The sequence below is a fragment of the Cydia fagiglandana genome, chromosome 19 (genome assembly GCF_963556715.1).
Source record: "Cydia fagiglandana chromosome 19, ilCydFagi1.1, whole genome shotgun sequence".
Classification (NCBI taxonomy): Eukaryota; Metazoa; Arthropoda; class Insecta; order Lepidoptera; family Tortricidae; genus Cydia; species Cydia fagiglandana.
In genome coordinates, this window is record NC_085950.1 from 279,373 (window position 1) to 296,510 (window position 17,138).

General features: G+C 39.5%; 1 protein-coding gene across 1 annotated transcript in view; it reads left to right on the plus strand.

Annotated features, from left to right (window-relative positions):
- Positions 1-1,352: 1,352 nt before the first annotated feature.
- Positions 1,353-17,138, plus strand: part of LOC134674152 (myrosinase 1-like) — a 35,959-nt gene continuing 20,173 nt past the window's right edge. The window contains exons 1-11 of the mRNA XM_063532207.1: positions 1,353-1,381; positions 1,998-2,101; positions 2,275-2,422; positions 3,265-3,431; positions 3,906-4,032; positions 4,663-4,793; positions 11,702-11,790; positions 12,363-12,510; positions 12,826-12,986; positions 13,604-13,756; positions 14,496-14,587. Of these exons, the coding sequence (XP_063388277.1) occupies positions 1,353-1,381; positions 1,998-2,101; positions 2,275-2,422; positions 3,265-3,431; positions 3,906-4,032; positions 4,663-4,793; positions 11,702-11,790; positions 12,363-12,510; positions 12,826-12,986; positions 13,604-13,756; positions 14,496-14,587 (1,349 nt within the window). The remainder of the gene's footprint in view (positions 1,382-1,997; positions 2,102-2,274; positions 2,423-3,264; positions 3,432-3,905; positions 4,033-4,662; positions 4,794-11,701; positions 11,791-12,362; positions 12,511-12,825; positions 12,987-13,603; positions 13,757-14,495; positions 14,588-17,138) is intronic.

Sequence of the window (17,138 nt, forward strand, 5' to 3'; positions counted from 1 at the left end):
ATTTGCTTCGAGGTATGCCAGCAGCTTGCCGTTAAGTTCCCTTTCCATGACTTTACAGAGCATGGAGGTAATGGCGATTGGTCGGTAATTGCAGGGATCAGCACGACTACCCTTCTTGGGTTGGGTTATTTTTAGAGGCGGTTATAAAAACCCCTACCATAACGGTAACCGTTTGATAAGGTAACACTTTGATTCGGTAACCGTATCAGATACGGTTATCCTCTGTTACCGGTAACCGACATAAAAACCCAGTCTATTCAGTTACCGCATTATAAGGTTTTTGTTCAGTTCAAACGATTGTAATTTTTACGCACACTTAAATTCAACTTGTTATTGAATAACCGAGGTTGGCAGGGGCGGTCCATGAAGCTTTCAGCACAAACAAGTTTTTTTGCCATTCCTTTATTTATCTTTATACCTATGTGGTGTGTTCTTATTATAAATCTTATTATATTATAAATAAAATAAATGAAATAAATAATATAAATAAAATACCCCCAAAGAGTATAAATATACTCCCAAGGTCGTCCATTTAAAACGAATCCTCAGCCTGCAAGTAGCTCTCGTAGCTAACTTCCGAGCCTCGACAATAATGTACTATTAAATGTAACAAACCAATAAGCAACCGATAATAAAGGTTACCATAACTGAATGAAAACCTGTTCAAAACCCTTAACAAAGTTAGGGTTACCGAATCATAAGGTAACCGAATCGATTGGGTTACCGTATTGATAGGATTAAGCGTAAAGAGGGGTTTTCCGGTCCTTGGCTAGTACCGGTATAGAATACCGTGATTGCTTCTGGTTTGGGTATTAATACATTTTTAACCTAAATATGAACAAAAACATAGGTAGGTATTTATGTATATAAACATAGGTAGGCATATTGTAGCAATATATTAAGCGGTAAGGGCATTTATTTGTGTGATGAACATAGATATTTGTTCCTGAGTCATGGGTGTTTTCTGTGTATTTAAGTATGTATTTATCTATATACGTATGTATATCGTCGTCTAGCACCCATAGTACAAGCTTTGCTTAGTTTGGGGCTTGAGGCTAGGTCGATTTGTGTAAGATTGTCCCCAATTATTTATTTATTTTATTAGTTTTATGTATTTGTATCAATATAAGTAAGTTTCATAAGCACAACATATAAACAACAGCCACGCAATTGTGTAATAAATAACTAGGTCCCTTATTATTTATCTTGTCATACTTTTATCTTAAGTACCTACTTATTTACATTCAATTCTTGAAGATAAATATTTTGGACGGTATGTTATCGCCGATCGCCGTGATTATTGTTTTCGTTATATATGATGATAACAGGTAGTTCGGTGATCAGTCGAAGACATGGCTTGCATGAAGGCGGTAATTATCGGGTAAGTAGGATGATTGCGTCGGTTCCCGTCCAGTGCCAGTGTTCGTCCACTTGGCGTAGTCGTATATATATTCAAATTATACGTATTTCTGTAGCAACTACGCCAAGTGGACGGAAACAGGCATTTATTTAAACTTTGTTGCATTAAATTATTATCTACATTAAGTTTATACATATAACTTAATGGCTGATCTAATACCATGAGGCATTCTCTATCAGTCAACCGTAAGGCAAAGCAGAATTGTAAATAATTTTAAACAGTAAAATATAAATATCAAAATAGAAAGTTCATTAAATCATTTGCGGAAATTACATTTACAATGTGCCTAAAAACGTAAAATGTTGTCGTTGTGGAGTTCCCTTCTGGTCTTCATCACGAGCTCCGCTTCACGAAATAGTACCTACTGGTTAAATGCGCATAGGTACTTGATTTAATTAACATAAATTACAGTAATCCCTTAGTATTCTATAAATTTGAGGAGTTTCTTCAATCCTCATGGAGCTCATCATCAGGACTGGATTTTGACAAAAATGGGACTAATGTGACGTTGCTTAAATCATCTGTCAAACTCCAGATGTAACAGGCCTCACGTTGACAATAGTAACTTGTGTTACAGTGTGTTGCTGAGTATGGCGACGGCGGAGCGGCGCTTCCCGGACGGGTTCAAGTTCGGCACGGCCACCTCCTCCTATCAGATAGAGGGGGCCTGGAACGTTAGCGGTAACTGATTCTCAGCTCGTAAAGTCGCTCTTTATTCCTCAAAAACTGACGCGCGGCTTGCATTTTATCCACAAGTGGCAAAGTAATTCGATGTAAATATTGAGTTTTTTTCTCATGTCAGCTGATGTAATTCACGTTTATGTTTGAATGATAAATATTGAATGGTCGCTCAGACAAGGGCGAGAGCATCTGGGACCGCTTCGTGCACACCAGACCGGAGGCCGTCAGCGACCGGAGCACCGGCGACGTGGCCTGCGACTCCTACAACCGGTGGAGGGAGGACGTTCAGCTACTCGAGGACCTTCATGTGGATTACTACAGGTTGGTAAACATATATGTATTTTTATTTATTTACATAAAATATATATATTGTGACATATTCTGCTCTTTTAAAGAGGTTTTTATACAGTGTATTTTATATTCATAATTTTATATTTGGTTTTAGAACCTTGTCACTGTAGAACAATTGGAATTTTACGTTGCCATAGTTGTCTACAAAACATCCTCATCTTACCAAGACCTATCCGTGTAAATATTCTCTGTAAATGAAATTGTGCTTCGTTTAAAAGGTGTTTCCGCGATAGCGCGACCATTACATCTGGCGACCGTGACAGGATACAAGAAAAGAGCAGAATACGTCACATATATACCTAGTGGTACTACTAAAAGTACTGAAACAAAATTAGTACTTTTAGTAGTACCACTTCAAGGCTAACACCATGCTGAGTCGGGACCATTTCGTGGCTGTTTTACTTGTTCTGTTATATAATGATATGTGTTGTAATGTTAAGTGCAAAGTAGCCCACTTTTATTAGGTAATACAGGAGTCATGAATTTGACTGAGAACTCTAAGCTATTATAGAGTAAGAATGTGCGAATTAAAGTCCAATTCATCGCGAGGGTCGTGAGGGTTCGTCTCGACACAAGGAAAAATGATCATACTTGACCGGTCGACAGGAAACGTGAAACTTTTAATATTATTTAAAAAATAAACATGATATAAAGCCATGATAGTAAACGGATACTATCATGCCTAGTAACGCTTGAAACTCCCAACGGTGTTGTTTGCGCATACGCCGGCCCTTTAAAACATTCTTCCTTGAAGTCTCTATAAAAATAACCTAATTTCTTTGTGTCATATTTGTGTAACATCTAATCGTCAGATTCTCAATATCGTGGCCGCGTCTGTTGCCGACGGGGTTCGCGAACCGCGTGAGCGAGGACGGCGCGCGCTACTACGGTGACCTGATCGACGCGCTGCTGGAGAAGGGCATCGAACCTGTGATTACGCTCTACCACTGGGACCTGCCGCAGACCCTCCAGGACTTGGGTAAGAACTAAACAAAAGGTTTTCTGTTCTTAAGATCTCAGGACCAGATAGACGAACTGCTAGAGAAAAGCTTAGAGCCTATGTTCACCCTTTAACCATTGGGTCTTGCTTACGACAGTTACGACTGCAATATAAATAAACAATCTACAAAATAAATCAAATAATCTTGCTTGGTACGAGTAAGTAGAATAACTATCACCACATGACTAATCGTTGTGGAGATCCTTATTGGGTTCGATTTCCAGTGAACTTCTTAAATAAATGTAAATGTGAAAATAAATGTATTTCTTCTTCTTCTCATCTTTAGTCTTAATATTAGGTCTCAATTGATATAATCACATGAAACATGGAAGACATGTTTGATTATATTTAATATGCATTTTTTTAAATATAGGTAATCAAAATTCATAAAATCCCTTTGTACACGCTTCAAAATGCCATGTCTGTGTATTCTAAAACAAGCATGGTTTCCAGGGGGTTGGACCAACCCACTCATCACGGAATGGTTCACGGACTACGCCCGAGTGATCTTCGACCTGTACGGAGACCGCGTCAAGACCTGGCTCACCATTAACGAACCCGTCGTCGTCTGCGATGTCGGGTATGTCAGGTGTGACAGTATATCCTGGCTGGACCGACCCGCTGGGTCACGGACTACGCCCGTGTGGTCTACGACCTGTACGGAGACCGCGTCAAGACCTGGCTCACCATCAACGAACCCGTCGTCGTCTGCGATGTCGGGTATGTCAGGTGTGACAGTATATCCAGGCTGGAGCGATCCGCTGGGTACGGACTACGCCCGTGTGGTCTACGACCTGTACGGAGACCGCGTCAAGACCTGGCTCACCATCAACGAACCCGTCGTCGTCTCCGATGTCGGGTGTGTCAGGTGTGACAGTATATCCAGGCTGGAGCGATCCGCTGGGTCACGGACTACGCCCGTGTGGTCTACGACCTGTACGGAGACCGCTTCAAGACCTGGCTCACCATCAACGAACCCGTCGTCGTCTGCGATGTCGGGTATGTCAGGTGTGACAGTATATCTAGGCTGGACGTGTGTTTAATATTACTTTTGACTTCATCACGTGAGTACATAACTTTATAGAAATTTGATTAAAAAAAACACACAAATACGTAGCTCTTTCAGAAAACATATCAAATTCTTACAAAAGGATTCTTATTCAAATGCAAATTCGTAATATTTATAAAATTTGTAATAATAATTGTCCAGGTACACCGGCTACATAGCTCCAGGGCTGGAGTCGGAAGGGCGCGGGTCGTATCTGTGCACCAAGCACATCCTGCTCGCGCACGCGAAGGCCTACAGGCTCTACGAGGCGGAGTACAAGCCTCTATATCAAGGTATGTACCCACAGTATGTACACACCTTAACAGTATAATCAAGCGTAGAAAAAACGACGAATGTTTGAAATGTGACCGTATTTAAGAATTATTTCGCTTAAAAGTTAGTATTTTCTTCGCTAGTGTGATGAAAACTTGTTCTGTATCTTGCTATATCTTATCTAGAGCATTTAGTAACTGGAGAGGTCATCGCTGTTATTTTCTTAGCAGGGTATGGTTGAACTCATTGATATGTTATTGTAAACCTTTGTAAACCCATATTCAGCAAATAAATAAATACAAAATACAAATACAGTCTGCCGGTTTTTGCGGGGGCGGGGACGTCAAATGTATAGCTATTTCTACATAATTTGTACGTAAAGTAAAAAAAAACCATATCAATCCATACAAAAGTTTGCACAATTGTGCAAGTTTTTCGGCAAAGGGGTAATTAAGCTCTCCAATCTCTCCATGGCCACTCCAGTTATTAAATGCTTTTAAGTGTTAGGTATGTATGTAATATTTATTTTACATAAACACTTGAAAATTCAAGTCCTGGCAAAATATGATGGATTAAATATAGTACGTCTGTCAAGTAAAGTAGGTAGGTATATCAGTAGCAATTTATGGTCAAAATTAAAAAAAAAAAAATGGTCAGCCAAGAAAGTGGTCTACCACTTTTCGACTATCAATCAGATGATAGAGTCGAAAAGTGGTAGACCACTTTCTTGCCTGACTGTACTGCAAAGGGAAATGAGGAGCTATCAAAGCGCCTCATAGAGGCTTCCGGTGACCAGAGGGCTAGCCTATATTTTGCCCAACGGATCAGCATTGCCATCCAGCGGGGCAATGCGGCCAGCCTTCTGGGCACCCTACCTACGGACTAAGACTTAGGGGGTTTTTATTATTTAAATTTTTAGTGTTTTTATTATGTTGCAAACATGTTATTAAATAAACAGAAAACAATTTAATGCCGAGAAAATCCAAACCTGGACGTGGAACATTATTAGTCATGCATGTTATGAAAAAAAAAGCTGCACTTTAGGAGGAAAGCAAGCCACTTTGTAAGTTGAATAAACATATGTTTCAAATTGGGAAGAAACAAGATGCGACATGCAGGTTCTGTCAGGAGTCAGAGGAGACTGCAATGCACATTCTCTGCTCTTGTGGACCACTAATGTCAAAAAGAAGTACCTACCTAGGGCGACACGTAGTGCAACCCTATGAGGTACAGAACATTACGGCCCAAAGGATCTGGAACTTTCTGGATGCAACGGGCATTAGTAATGAACTTTAAAGGGCTGTCACAATAGATCAATGCTGGTCGATGCGACACTCAAAGGCCCACAACACCACAATAATAATAATAAAAGCCACTTTGTACGGTGATAGTGGAGGCCCATTAAAACATTTTTTTTCGAAGAACCAGTAATTTCGTCCTTTAGGAGCCGAGGTGAAGCGAGGTCTGTTGAAAACAGAAAAATAATCTACAAGTTTCACGGATCATCCGATTTCGTTAAATTTGTAGTCAATTGAGAGAAAAGTACATTTTTTATTATAAAAAAATAAAAACAATATAGTTTTATACAAAAATAGTGTGAAAAGATTGATAACCTATTTTTTTTCTTTTACGGTTTACTTATTTGTGCAAATAGTGTCTTCCACATTGAATAATGTTTAGAAAATAGTAATATACTATAAAATTAAACACATTTTTCATAATATACTGAAAACCGCATCAAAATCGGCTGAGCAGTTTAAGAGATCCATGTTTCAGAAGTTGGCTTAGTTTTATTTATTTATTTTATAGACCAAGAAGCACGTAAATTTACGTGGATATTTACTTTATCTAATTTAAAAATATATGTTTATACTAGCTGTTGCCCGCGACTTCGTCCGCGTGGAATCTTATCTTCAACATTTTACATCTTTAGTACCTATAATTTTCATATCCAAGCAATGTTGAAATTAAGTACTTTTCTTTTTTAGCAAGTTGTATGAAGTTTTAAGTTTAGTGGATTTTGATGTTGGTCGCTGAAATTACTTTTCTTGTACTCTCATAATAGGTACCTATGCCCTTATACAAAGATTCAAGTTCCGCACTCACAAAATATCTGATCTCCATACAAACTTACAACCCTTTTCTCATCACCTTGAGGGATTATTTTCAAAAATGCTTGAATTAGTTTTCATGTTTTTTAATTTAATACCTTTGTTTTTGCAAAAAAGTTCAAGTTCCTAGTTTAAAATTAAATTTACACCCCAAGACGAACTTTCATCCCCTTTTTAACCCCCTTAGGGGTTGAATTTTTAAAAACGTTGCAATTACTTTTTTTTTGAAATCGGCTCTTATGTTTTTCTAAGAATATTCAAAGCCTTTGTAATGGATTTTTTAATACAGTTGCTCAAAAAGTGCTACTTTACGTAGCTGTTTAGCGTGCGGAAAGTTGGTTATCTCGAACTAGTGCTTTTTACTTTTCCAATTTTTTTAAATTTATACTTGATCCAATTCACGACTACTTATTGATGAGTGTTAATATTAGTTTCCTTTAAACGTCGTAATCAGCATAAAAACCTACCGTTAATGTAAGAATACGAAAAATATTACATATTTCATATTTAATTACTTACCTCTTCATCATTATAAAACGTTTATTTTTTAATATTCAATATTGATAATTCCGTTCTTAATAAGTTGACTGAATGGAACGGAATAGCTGCCAAACGCCCATAGATATAATATACTTAAAGACGACGTCTAACCGAGCTGTCACTGTTACCACTTTTGTTTAGTGTACGATTAACAATGTTTTTCTTATTTTTTCGCAACTGGATTAAAAAACGTCGTTCGATACACGTGCGGAAATGTCATTCTTCACTCGTCCCGAGTCTTGCCACTCGCCTGCGGCTCGTGGCAAGATATCTCGGTACTCGTGAAGTAATGACATACCTTCCGCACTAGCATCGAAATGTACTATAAACTTTCAACCCCTTTTTAACCCTGTTAGGGGATGAATTTTACAAAACGCTGAAATTACTTTTCCGGTCTTCTAATAATATCCCTAAATACAAAGATTCAAGTCCCACACTCGAAAAAAATTTTGATATCCATACAAACTTTCAACCCCTTTTTCACCACCTTAGGGGATGAATTTTCTAAAACGCTGAAATCAGTTTTCTTGTATTTTAATAATATATCTTTTAACGAAGTTTCAAATTTCTAGCTCAAAAGAAAACTTTAACCCCATACAAACTTTCATCCCCTTTTTAACCCTGTTAGGGGATGAATTTCTCAAAATCGCTTCTTATCTCTTGTACACTTTATAAATGCAATCTGGTGTGCAAATTTCAACTTTCTGGCTTTTGTAGTTTCGGCTCTGCGTTGATGAATCAGTCAGTCAGTCAGGACACTTGCATTTATATATATAGATTCACAAAAAACCGAGTTGGACTCGCGCACGAAAGGTTCCGTACCATTACGCAAAAAACGGCAAAAAATTGCGTTTGTTGTATGGGAGCCCCACTTAAATATTTATTTTATTCTGTTTTTAGTATTTATTATTATAGCGGCAACAGAGATACATCATCTGTGAAAATTTCAACTGCCTAGCTATCACGATTCATGATATACAGCCTGGTGTTTACCAGTTCAGTCTGTTTGGACAGACGGACGTACAGACGAACACCGGAGTTTTAGTAATAGGGTCCCGTTTTTACACTTTGGGTACGGAATCCTGAAAGGTCTATTCGCCGTCATTCATACTTGGCTCACATGGTATGCTGCATGCAAGGTATGTTTGTGAAGTGGAGCTTGAGTTGAGGGAAGGTTAGTTACAAGTTTGTTCTTTACTGTAAAAAACCGTTCAGTCTTCTGCATGTGCATCATGCAATTTAATGAAATGGTTTCTAGGAGACCAAATAAGCTTATAAAGGCAGGTACTTCAGGATGCTACTGGACGCTGGACATCCGACAGGCGTGTTGGAGTCTCCAGGCCTTAATTGACACTGCTTCCGTGAGCGCGAAAACACTGCCTCATTTGGGATGCGACGTGTGTAAGCACACTTGCCCCTTCTCACCTCAGGCCACAGGGCGCGTTGGAGCAGCCGCCGAAAACGCAGTAAAACTTAAACGAGCGAAATATTCGAATTTGGAGCCTGCCTACGAATTTGTACATACGAGTAGGTACCAGTAGCCGTAGAGACAAGCGGCTCTTAGTGTGCTGAGGCAAAAAAACTATCAATAAGTTAGGACAATCATGCCTACGTGAAAAAAGGGGCGACCCCAGGGTCGGCGCATCGTTAAATATCGTTAGTCACACAGCGAAGCAACGCGAGCTGCGTTATAGGCACGAGTTCATCGGAACCATCTACCGCAAAAGTACTGCAAGTTCCCGGCCCTAAAAGAGTTCTGCATCCAAAAAGGAATCAAACAGGATGATCGACCCACTATCTCCAAAGCTGTTTACCTCTTCCCTACAGGAAATCGTTCAGAAGCTGCTGCCTAATTGGTAAACAATGGTCATTGACGTCGGTGAAATAAGGTTGACATTGACAAACCTGCGTTTTTCCGACGACATAGTCTTGTTTCCCCCCACACTGCACCTCCTTTAGAGAAAATGTTAGAAGACCTTAGACTAGCCAAGTCTCGATTCGAAATGAACAGGACAAAAACCCAGTTAATGGTCAATGGCGTGAAACGTATGGTCACGGTAGATGGGCAGGATATACAATTTCGTTGACGAATACACCTGCTTGGGCGAGATAACATATTTCGATAATAAGCAGTCCAAGGAAATCGATCGACGCATCGAAAAAGCCTAGAAGAGTTTTTGGTCCACGAAGGGCCATCTTCCACTGGCATTCTTGCTTATCCTAACAACCTACAGCGCATAAACTTGGTCATTAACAGAAGCAAAAGTCTCGACTGAAGAATATGACAGTACTATCGCCAAGTAAATAGAACTTTGCCAAATTCTAAAACTTGAATCTCATAAACGGCTTAACCGATTTTGATGCGGTTTTCAATATACGATAAGAAATATGTTTGATTATATCATTTAGTGCTTTTGTAGACTTTTTTTCTATATGGAACACACTATTTGCAAAAATAAAGTGTAAAAGGAAAGGAAAGAAATAGGTATTCAATTTTTTTTACATAACTTTTGTATTGACGTATTTTGTTTTAATTTTTTTTTACGATGAAGCAAGTCATTTTCTTACAATTTACACCAAATTTAGCGAAATGGGAGAATTTGTAAAACTTGTCGATTTTTTTTTCTGTTTATAATAGACCTCGCTTCAATTCGGCTCCTAAAGGACGAAATGACTGGTTCTTCGAAAAAAAATGTTTTGATGGGCCTCTACTATCATTGTGCAAAGCGACTTGCTTTCGTCCTAAAGTGCAGCTTTCGGGCAAAAAAGCTTCATAACCAGTAAGACTATATACCTACATTGTTGCGTCATGCCGATAGCGGGCGCCGGTTACATATCAGAATACCGAAAACTGATTTACCTAATGTTGAATCACCTATGCTTGATTCACCTATTTTTAAATTACCTATCGATCATTTTACCTAAATATTGACTGACCTAAGTTTATAATACCTAAGCTCAAATAACCTAATGGACGAAACACCTAATGCACGATATACCTAATGCACGTTTTACCTACTGCACGTTTCACCTAAAGCTATTATACCTAATGCACGCATCACCTATAGCTGATATACCTAATGGACGATACACCTAAAGCTGATATACCTAATGAACGATGTACCTAAACTTCATTTACCTAATGGACGAAATACCTAAAACTGTTAAACCTATCGCACGACATACCTAAAGTTGATATACTTCCTGAACGAATTACCTAATGTTGATATGCCTAATGCACGGAATACCTAAAGTTTATATACCTAGTACAAAATTCATATCATTTTGCCGAATGATCAAGTGGCAACTCCACCCAATAAATCGTATGATTTTCCAACCTTACAGTAGAAACTGTTTGTTCGGAGAACAACTTAAAAATACACTTTTTGAAACGCTACTTTTTAGGTAGTAGAATGATTTTGTAAGTCTAATACAAAATTAGTTATCTTATCAAAAACTTAACATCATCATCATCAAAGTTTACATCATGACAATGAAATAAAAGTCGGTTTTGGCACTGTTTGGAGTGTTTGGTCGCAGTTAACCTAACACGCTCCTCCTCGCTTTGCTCGTCGTCGCACCTATCTCGACTCTGGCAAATGACTAGACCTTATATTATAATAAAAAATGGTAAGTCAATTGAATGATTTGGCTAAAAAAATGTATACCAAATGTTGTATGTCCTAATAATATTCTACTAAACAATAATTAGGTATATTTTTGATTTAAGGTACATATTTCGTTATTTAAGTGCATCGACTTCAGGTATTTCGTGCATTAGGTGTATCGAATTTAGGTATTTCGTTCATTAGGTATGTTAACTTTAGGTAATTCGATCATTAGGTATACCGACTTTAGGTAATTCGTGCAGTAGGTATGTTAACTTTAGGCAATTCGATCATTAGGTATACCGAGTTTAGGTATTTTGTGCGTTAGGTATATCAACATTAGGTGTTTCGTGTATTAGGTATATTAGCTTTAGGTATTTCGAGTATTAGGTGTTTTAACTTTAGGTAAATCGAGCATAGGTATTCTGAGCTTAGGTAAACCAATTGTAGGTGAAACGTGCAATAGGTAATTCGTTCATTAGGTGTTATGAGCTTAGGTTAATTGATCATTAGGTATTTAAAAAAATAGGTGAAACGAGCATAGGTGATTCAACATTAGGTAAACCGATTTTCGGTATTCTGATATGTAACCCGGGCGCCGAGCCTTAGTTTTTGAGTTTGCTTTGAAACTGCAGACGGCTGACTCGTGTTATGTATTGTGTTGTACAGGGCAGGTGTCGCTGACCAACCAGATGATGTGGTTCGTGCCGGAGACTGAAGAGGATGCAGAGCTCACGGAACTTGTTAAAATCTATACGGTAAGCGGAACAACGCTCAAACCCCAGCAATGGAATATATAAAATATATGTATATTTTTGTATTTGGAAAAATATATTAGTATCCTTTCTCCAAATAGATACTCACCAATACACCATTTCCCACTTTAAAACAAGTCAATGGTCTATAACATTTTTCATTGGCCAAATATAAAATGCTAAAGTACCTTGGTATTGGACGTTGTCATCATGCGCGCAGCACAGCTGAGTAGTTCGCGGCATAATACAAACTAAGTGGGGTTATTTACATTGAACTATTACTACGTAGGTATAGTAACCCAAGGTTAAGCAGACCCCAAGGCTCCCATGAGCCGTGGCAAAATGCCGGGACAACGCGAGGAAGAAGAAGGTAGGTGTAGAACCGGCACAGAGAACCAGTATTCTGCGTCATGAGTTGATGTTGTTTTGACACCACATCATAGAAGCGGAGCGTCAATTTTGTCTCGCGACCTAAACGCGTAAGCGCCATGGATTTTACGGCGCGTATTGATGGTTATTTATGAGCTATAGTCAGACTATAGTTATTTTAGTTGGTGTGTTTGTATGTATGTCAGATCGACCGGTACTGCCACCCCATGTTCTCGGCGGCGGGGGGCTGGCCGCCGGCGCTGGAGCGCCTCATCGCGCAGCAGAGCGCCGAGGAGGGCGAGCCGCGCTCCAGGCTGCCGCCCTTCACGCAGGACGAGATTGACCTGGTTAGAGGTAAGTACTAGCTGACTAGAATTATAGATATTTATTGTAACACGGGCGAATGCAATGACTACAGAAACCAGATTATATTTATTAACAGAAGTAATATTTGCACTTAAGCAAGTTTTCAGTGCAATCCAGACACGAGGTAAAAGGATAGGGATAAGGTATTCACACAGAGCGCCATATCCTTTGTCCCCTTCTAATTTAAATGTACCTCGCATAAGACCAGTTATTTACAGCAGAAAAGGGGTCCCTATGCACATGACGCATGAGGACCCTTCTCTGTAGGAGCCACGTAGCTAATATAGCATTGTCACGTGACAGGGTCGTACGACTTCCTGGCGCTGAACCACTACACGACGCGCACGGTGCGGCGCGCGGGGGAGGGGGAGGTGGGGACCTTCCTGGTGGACGGGTTCCGGGAGCTGGGCGTCATGCCGGGCAACATCCCCGAGTGGCTCACCAGCACGCCGCACCAGCCCGAGGTAAGAGAGTGTTGTCCAAATAAAAAACCGGGCAAGTGCGAGTCAGACTCGCGCACGAAGGGTTCCGTACCATAATGCAAAAAAAGGCTAAAAGAAAAAAACGGTCACCCATTCAAGTACTGACCCAGCCCAACGTTGCTTAACTTCGGTCAAAAATCGCGTTTGCTGTATGGAAACCCCACTTAAATCTTTATTTTATTCTGTTTTTAGTAATTGTTGTTATAGCGGCAACAGAAATACATCATCTGTAAAAATTTCAACTGTCTAGCTATCACGGTTCGTGAGGTACAGCCTGGTGACAGACGGACAGACGGACGGACGGACGGACGAACAGCAGAGTCTTAGTAATAGGGTCCCGTTTTACATTTCATTCATGTCTTCAACTTGACTTCTTGGGCTCATTTAACTCAGAATCATTTGTACATTCACGCCTCATACATGAAAACAGGTGTCCATATGTGGCTGGTCCACAGTTTAATGGTGATGAACGAAAATTATTAATTTGAGGCACCATCAAATATTTCGTTTTTCAAAAGAGCAACCAAAAAAGTTAGAGAGCCGCCGTCATGGGTCATAGTAAATACCGAAAAGTCCTTGACTCGTTATTTGTTAACCAGGTGCACCCCGGGGGTATCCGCGCGCTGCTGGGCTACGTGAAGCAGCAGTACGGCGACGTGCCCATCTTCATCATGGAGAACGGACTGACGGACCTCGGGACGGCCATCGACGACCAGCCCCGCGCCACATACTTCAGGAACTACTTGGACCAAGTACTCTACTAAACGTTTCCAAGCCTTAGGGCCTGAAGAAGGTTCCCGTTCAGAATTTTCAACTGTTTTATTTAATATGAGCGAACCGGCTCGGCTTCGCACGCGTTACATAAAACCTTAATATATTATACACCTAAACCTTCCTCAAGAATCACTCTATTGATTGGTGAAAACCGATTGAAAATCTGTTTAGTAGTTTCTGAGTTTATCGCGAACATACATACACACAAGAGCGCAATGGGGGACTTTGTTCTATAAGGTGTAGTGATTTATATCGCTCATTGTCATTTATTTCAAGAGTGATAGAAATCGAAAAAACTGTAAGACGATTTGGCAATAAATGTGCAGAAAATACCGACAACATTTCATTGGAACTATGCAATATTTGAACATTCTCTTTGAGTACCATCGCCCGCGCTGTTAATTGTACATCGGTGGCCCTTATGCCTTATGTTATAAGGTCCATCTATGTACAGCTAGGAGTGTTGCTGTTTGTACATTGCTAAGCCGGAGCAGCCGTGGCTCACTCCGCGATTCCGTCGCTTTGCAACAGGTAGCTGAAAGTACATCCGTTCCACACCAATTTTGGTGGCTAGCCATAAGCCGCGCGTGGCGCTGTCGCCACCTAGCGGCCATATCTGTCCTGATCGTAACAGACGCGTTTTGTTAGAGAGTGAATCTTGTGTACTGATACTATTATTTATTCTGTGGCCGAAGTTAAATTTTGCAACTTGTGCAGGTGCTCCTGGCCATTGAAGAAGACGGGGTGAACGTGAGGAGATACACCGTCTGGTCGCTCCTGGACAACTTCGAGTGGGTGCACGGATACCAGTGAGTACTTAACGGCTCGGCCACCACATTGAGCGACTTGCGACGGCGGCAGCGATAACCATAGGTTGTAGCGAGACGTAGTGATCGGACCTTTCCAAAAATTCCTATACCAAAATATGGTATCTGTATCTGACATGTAACTATTGTTATTAATAAATTATTTCATTTCGTTCCCACCTATGGTATTCGCTGCCGCCGTCGCAAGTCGCTAAATTCCGTGGCCGAGCCCTAATAGTATTCATGCATTTGCGCGAGCGAGACGCAGGGGCGAATGCGAACAAAATTACATTAAGGTAAACGGCCCCAAGTTCGTGTTAGTACGTTATTTCGTTAGTTTTTTTTCTGGCGCAAATGATAAGGAATTCAAATATCAAGAACTGCCCTCCGCGCCTCGCGTAGTAAACAACTAAAAATGATGCTCGTCACATTTAAATTAAACTATCGTGTTTAAATCGCTATCTAAAGTTGTTAATACGCAAAAATGGACAGTACTAAAGTGTAGTTAGTGAGTGAAAGACCTAGTGTGGAAGTTTGGTGCTAATTACTAACTAAAAATTGCCAAAATACTGTGAACAACAAGTGAAAAACACCGTCATGCCTTCGAGTTAAAAGTGCTCAGTTCAAAAACGCAAAACGCGCAAGAAGCTCCGCGGCGCTTGCGACTTTCTTATTAAACGCTTATAAAACGCTGGTTAACTCGACTTAATTATCTATTCATGCGCGATAGGCCTTATGCTCTAATCTCTAGGTGTACATTGGCCTGACTTGTGACTGTCATACTGTGTGTTTCGCTCGCTGAGAGATCAAACTTAAATACTTAATTACATATAATCGGTGAAATACATTTATCCCATCAAAAACATAAATGTAAAAAAGGAGAGCCAAGTTCAATACAAAAATTATGCTTGGCTGTGGGGTTCGCCGCAAAAAGAATGGAGATTTAAATGAGTGCCAAGTTCTATGCAAAATCCAAATATGTATTTATAGGAACAAAATAACATTATAAACAAGTATTAAACTCTATTTCTTTGCTTTATTGGATACCTATAACAATTGCTGTTATTTAAAAAAAATGCGAGATCTTAAAGCAGGTTAGATTTGACTTGGCCAGTTTTCATTACATCAGTCATTTTATAAAGTTATTCAACATATATATTTTGTAATTCTGATAAAAACTGGCCAAGCCAAATCTAACCTACTTTAAGATCTCACATTTTTTTTAAATAACAGCAATTGTTATAGGTATCCAATAAAGCAAAGAAATAGAGTTTAATACTTGTTTATAATGTTATTTTGTTCCTATAAATACATATTTGGATTTTGCATAGAACTTGGCACTCATTTAAATCTCCATTCTTTTTGCGGCGAACCCCACAGCCAAGCATAATTTTTGTATTGAACTTGGCTCTCCTTTTTTACATTTATGTTTTTGATGGGATATCAATACTTTTTGTAAAGAAAACTAGGCAGGTATTGAGATTTAATGTTTTTTCTTGTGTTTCCGCTGCATGTTTTTTACTTCTGTTCTTTGTATTAATTATGTGGTGCCGCGCGCCGCCAACGACACACCGTTGGCCGGTTGTTTAGCGCGTATTACAGGTTTTTTGTATGGGGACCCCCCCCCTATTTTTTAACTTTTATTTATTTTTAGATTTTTTCCTACGCTTACACACAATTACCGAGCTGGATTCCAAATTTCATCCTTCTAGGTCATCTGGAAGTAGGTTAGGTTTAGGTACTATATGTCAGTCACAATAAAAAAGAAATTTTTATGGGAACCCCCCCTATTTATTAACTTTTTTTTGTTTTTAGATTTTTTCCTACGCTTACACACAATAACCGAGCTGGATTCCAAATTTCATCCTTCTAGGTCATCTGGAAGTAGGTTAGGTTTAGGTACTTATATGTCAGTCACAATAAAAAATGGTTTTTTTGTATGGGGACCCCCCCTATTTTATAACTTTTTTTAATTTTTAGATTTTTTCCTACGCTTTCACACAATAACTGAGCTGGATTCCAAATTTCATCCTTCTAGGTCATCTGGAAGTAGGTTAGGTTTAGGTACTATAGGTATGTCAGTCAGTCTTAAAATTTACGACTTTTTGACCTTCATATCTTTATAACCGTTTGAGCTAGCTTCATGAAATTTGGGCTTCTAGATGTCCTTATGGATATAATTAAACACACGTAGTTTTATGTGTTTACGTTAAAGATGTTTTGAGTTATAGAAGGGTCAAAAGTGGCACCAAGTGGTTCGTGTAATATTACACTTGGCGCTGGCTAGCCAGTTCCTTTGCTTGAACTTGGCTTGACACGCTGCCGCGTGTCTAGATCATTACAAAATGAAATCGTGGGGATGTTGTGATAATATTGATTTGGAAGATGCCAGGTCCCTTGACTGTGTCATGTGTAAATTATATTTTCACTTAAGTTGCGTGTGGGCCCCGGGCTTTGAGCCGGAATATGCAAGTTTAGCGGACTGGAAGTGCCCGGCATGCGTATCTAACATACCGAAAGGCACCAGAGATGACTCGACTCCTGTCCGTAACGT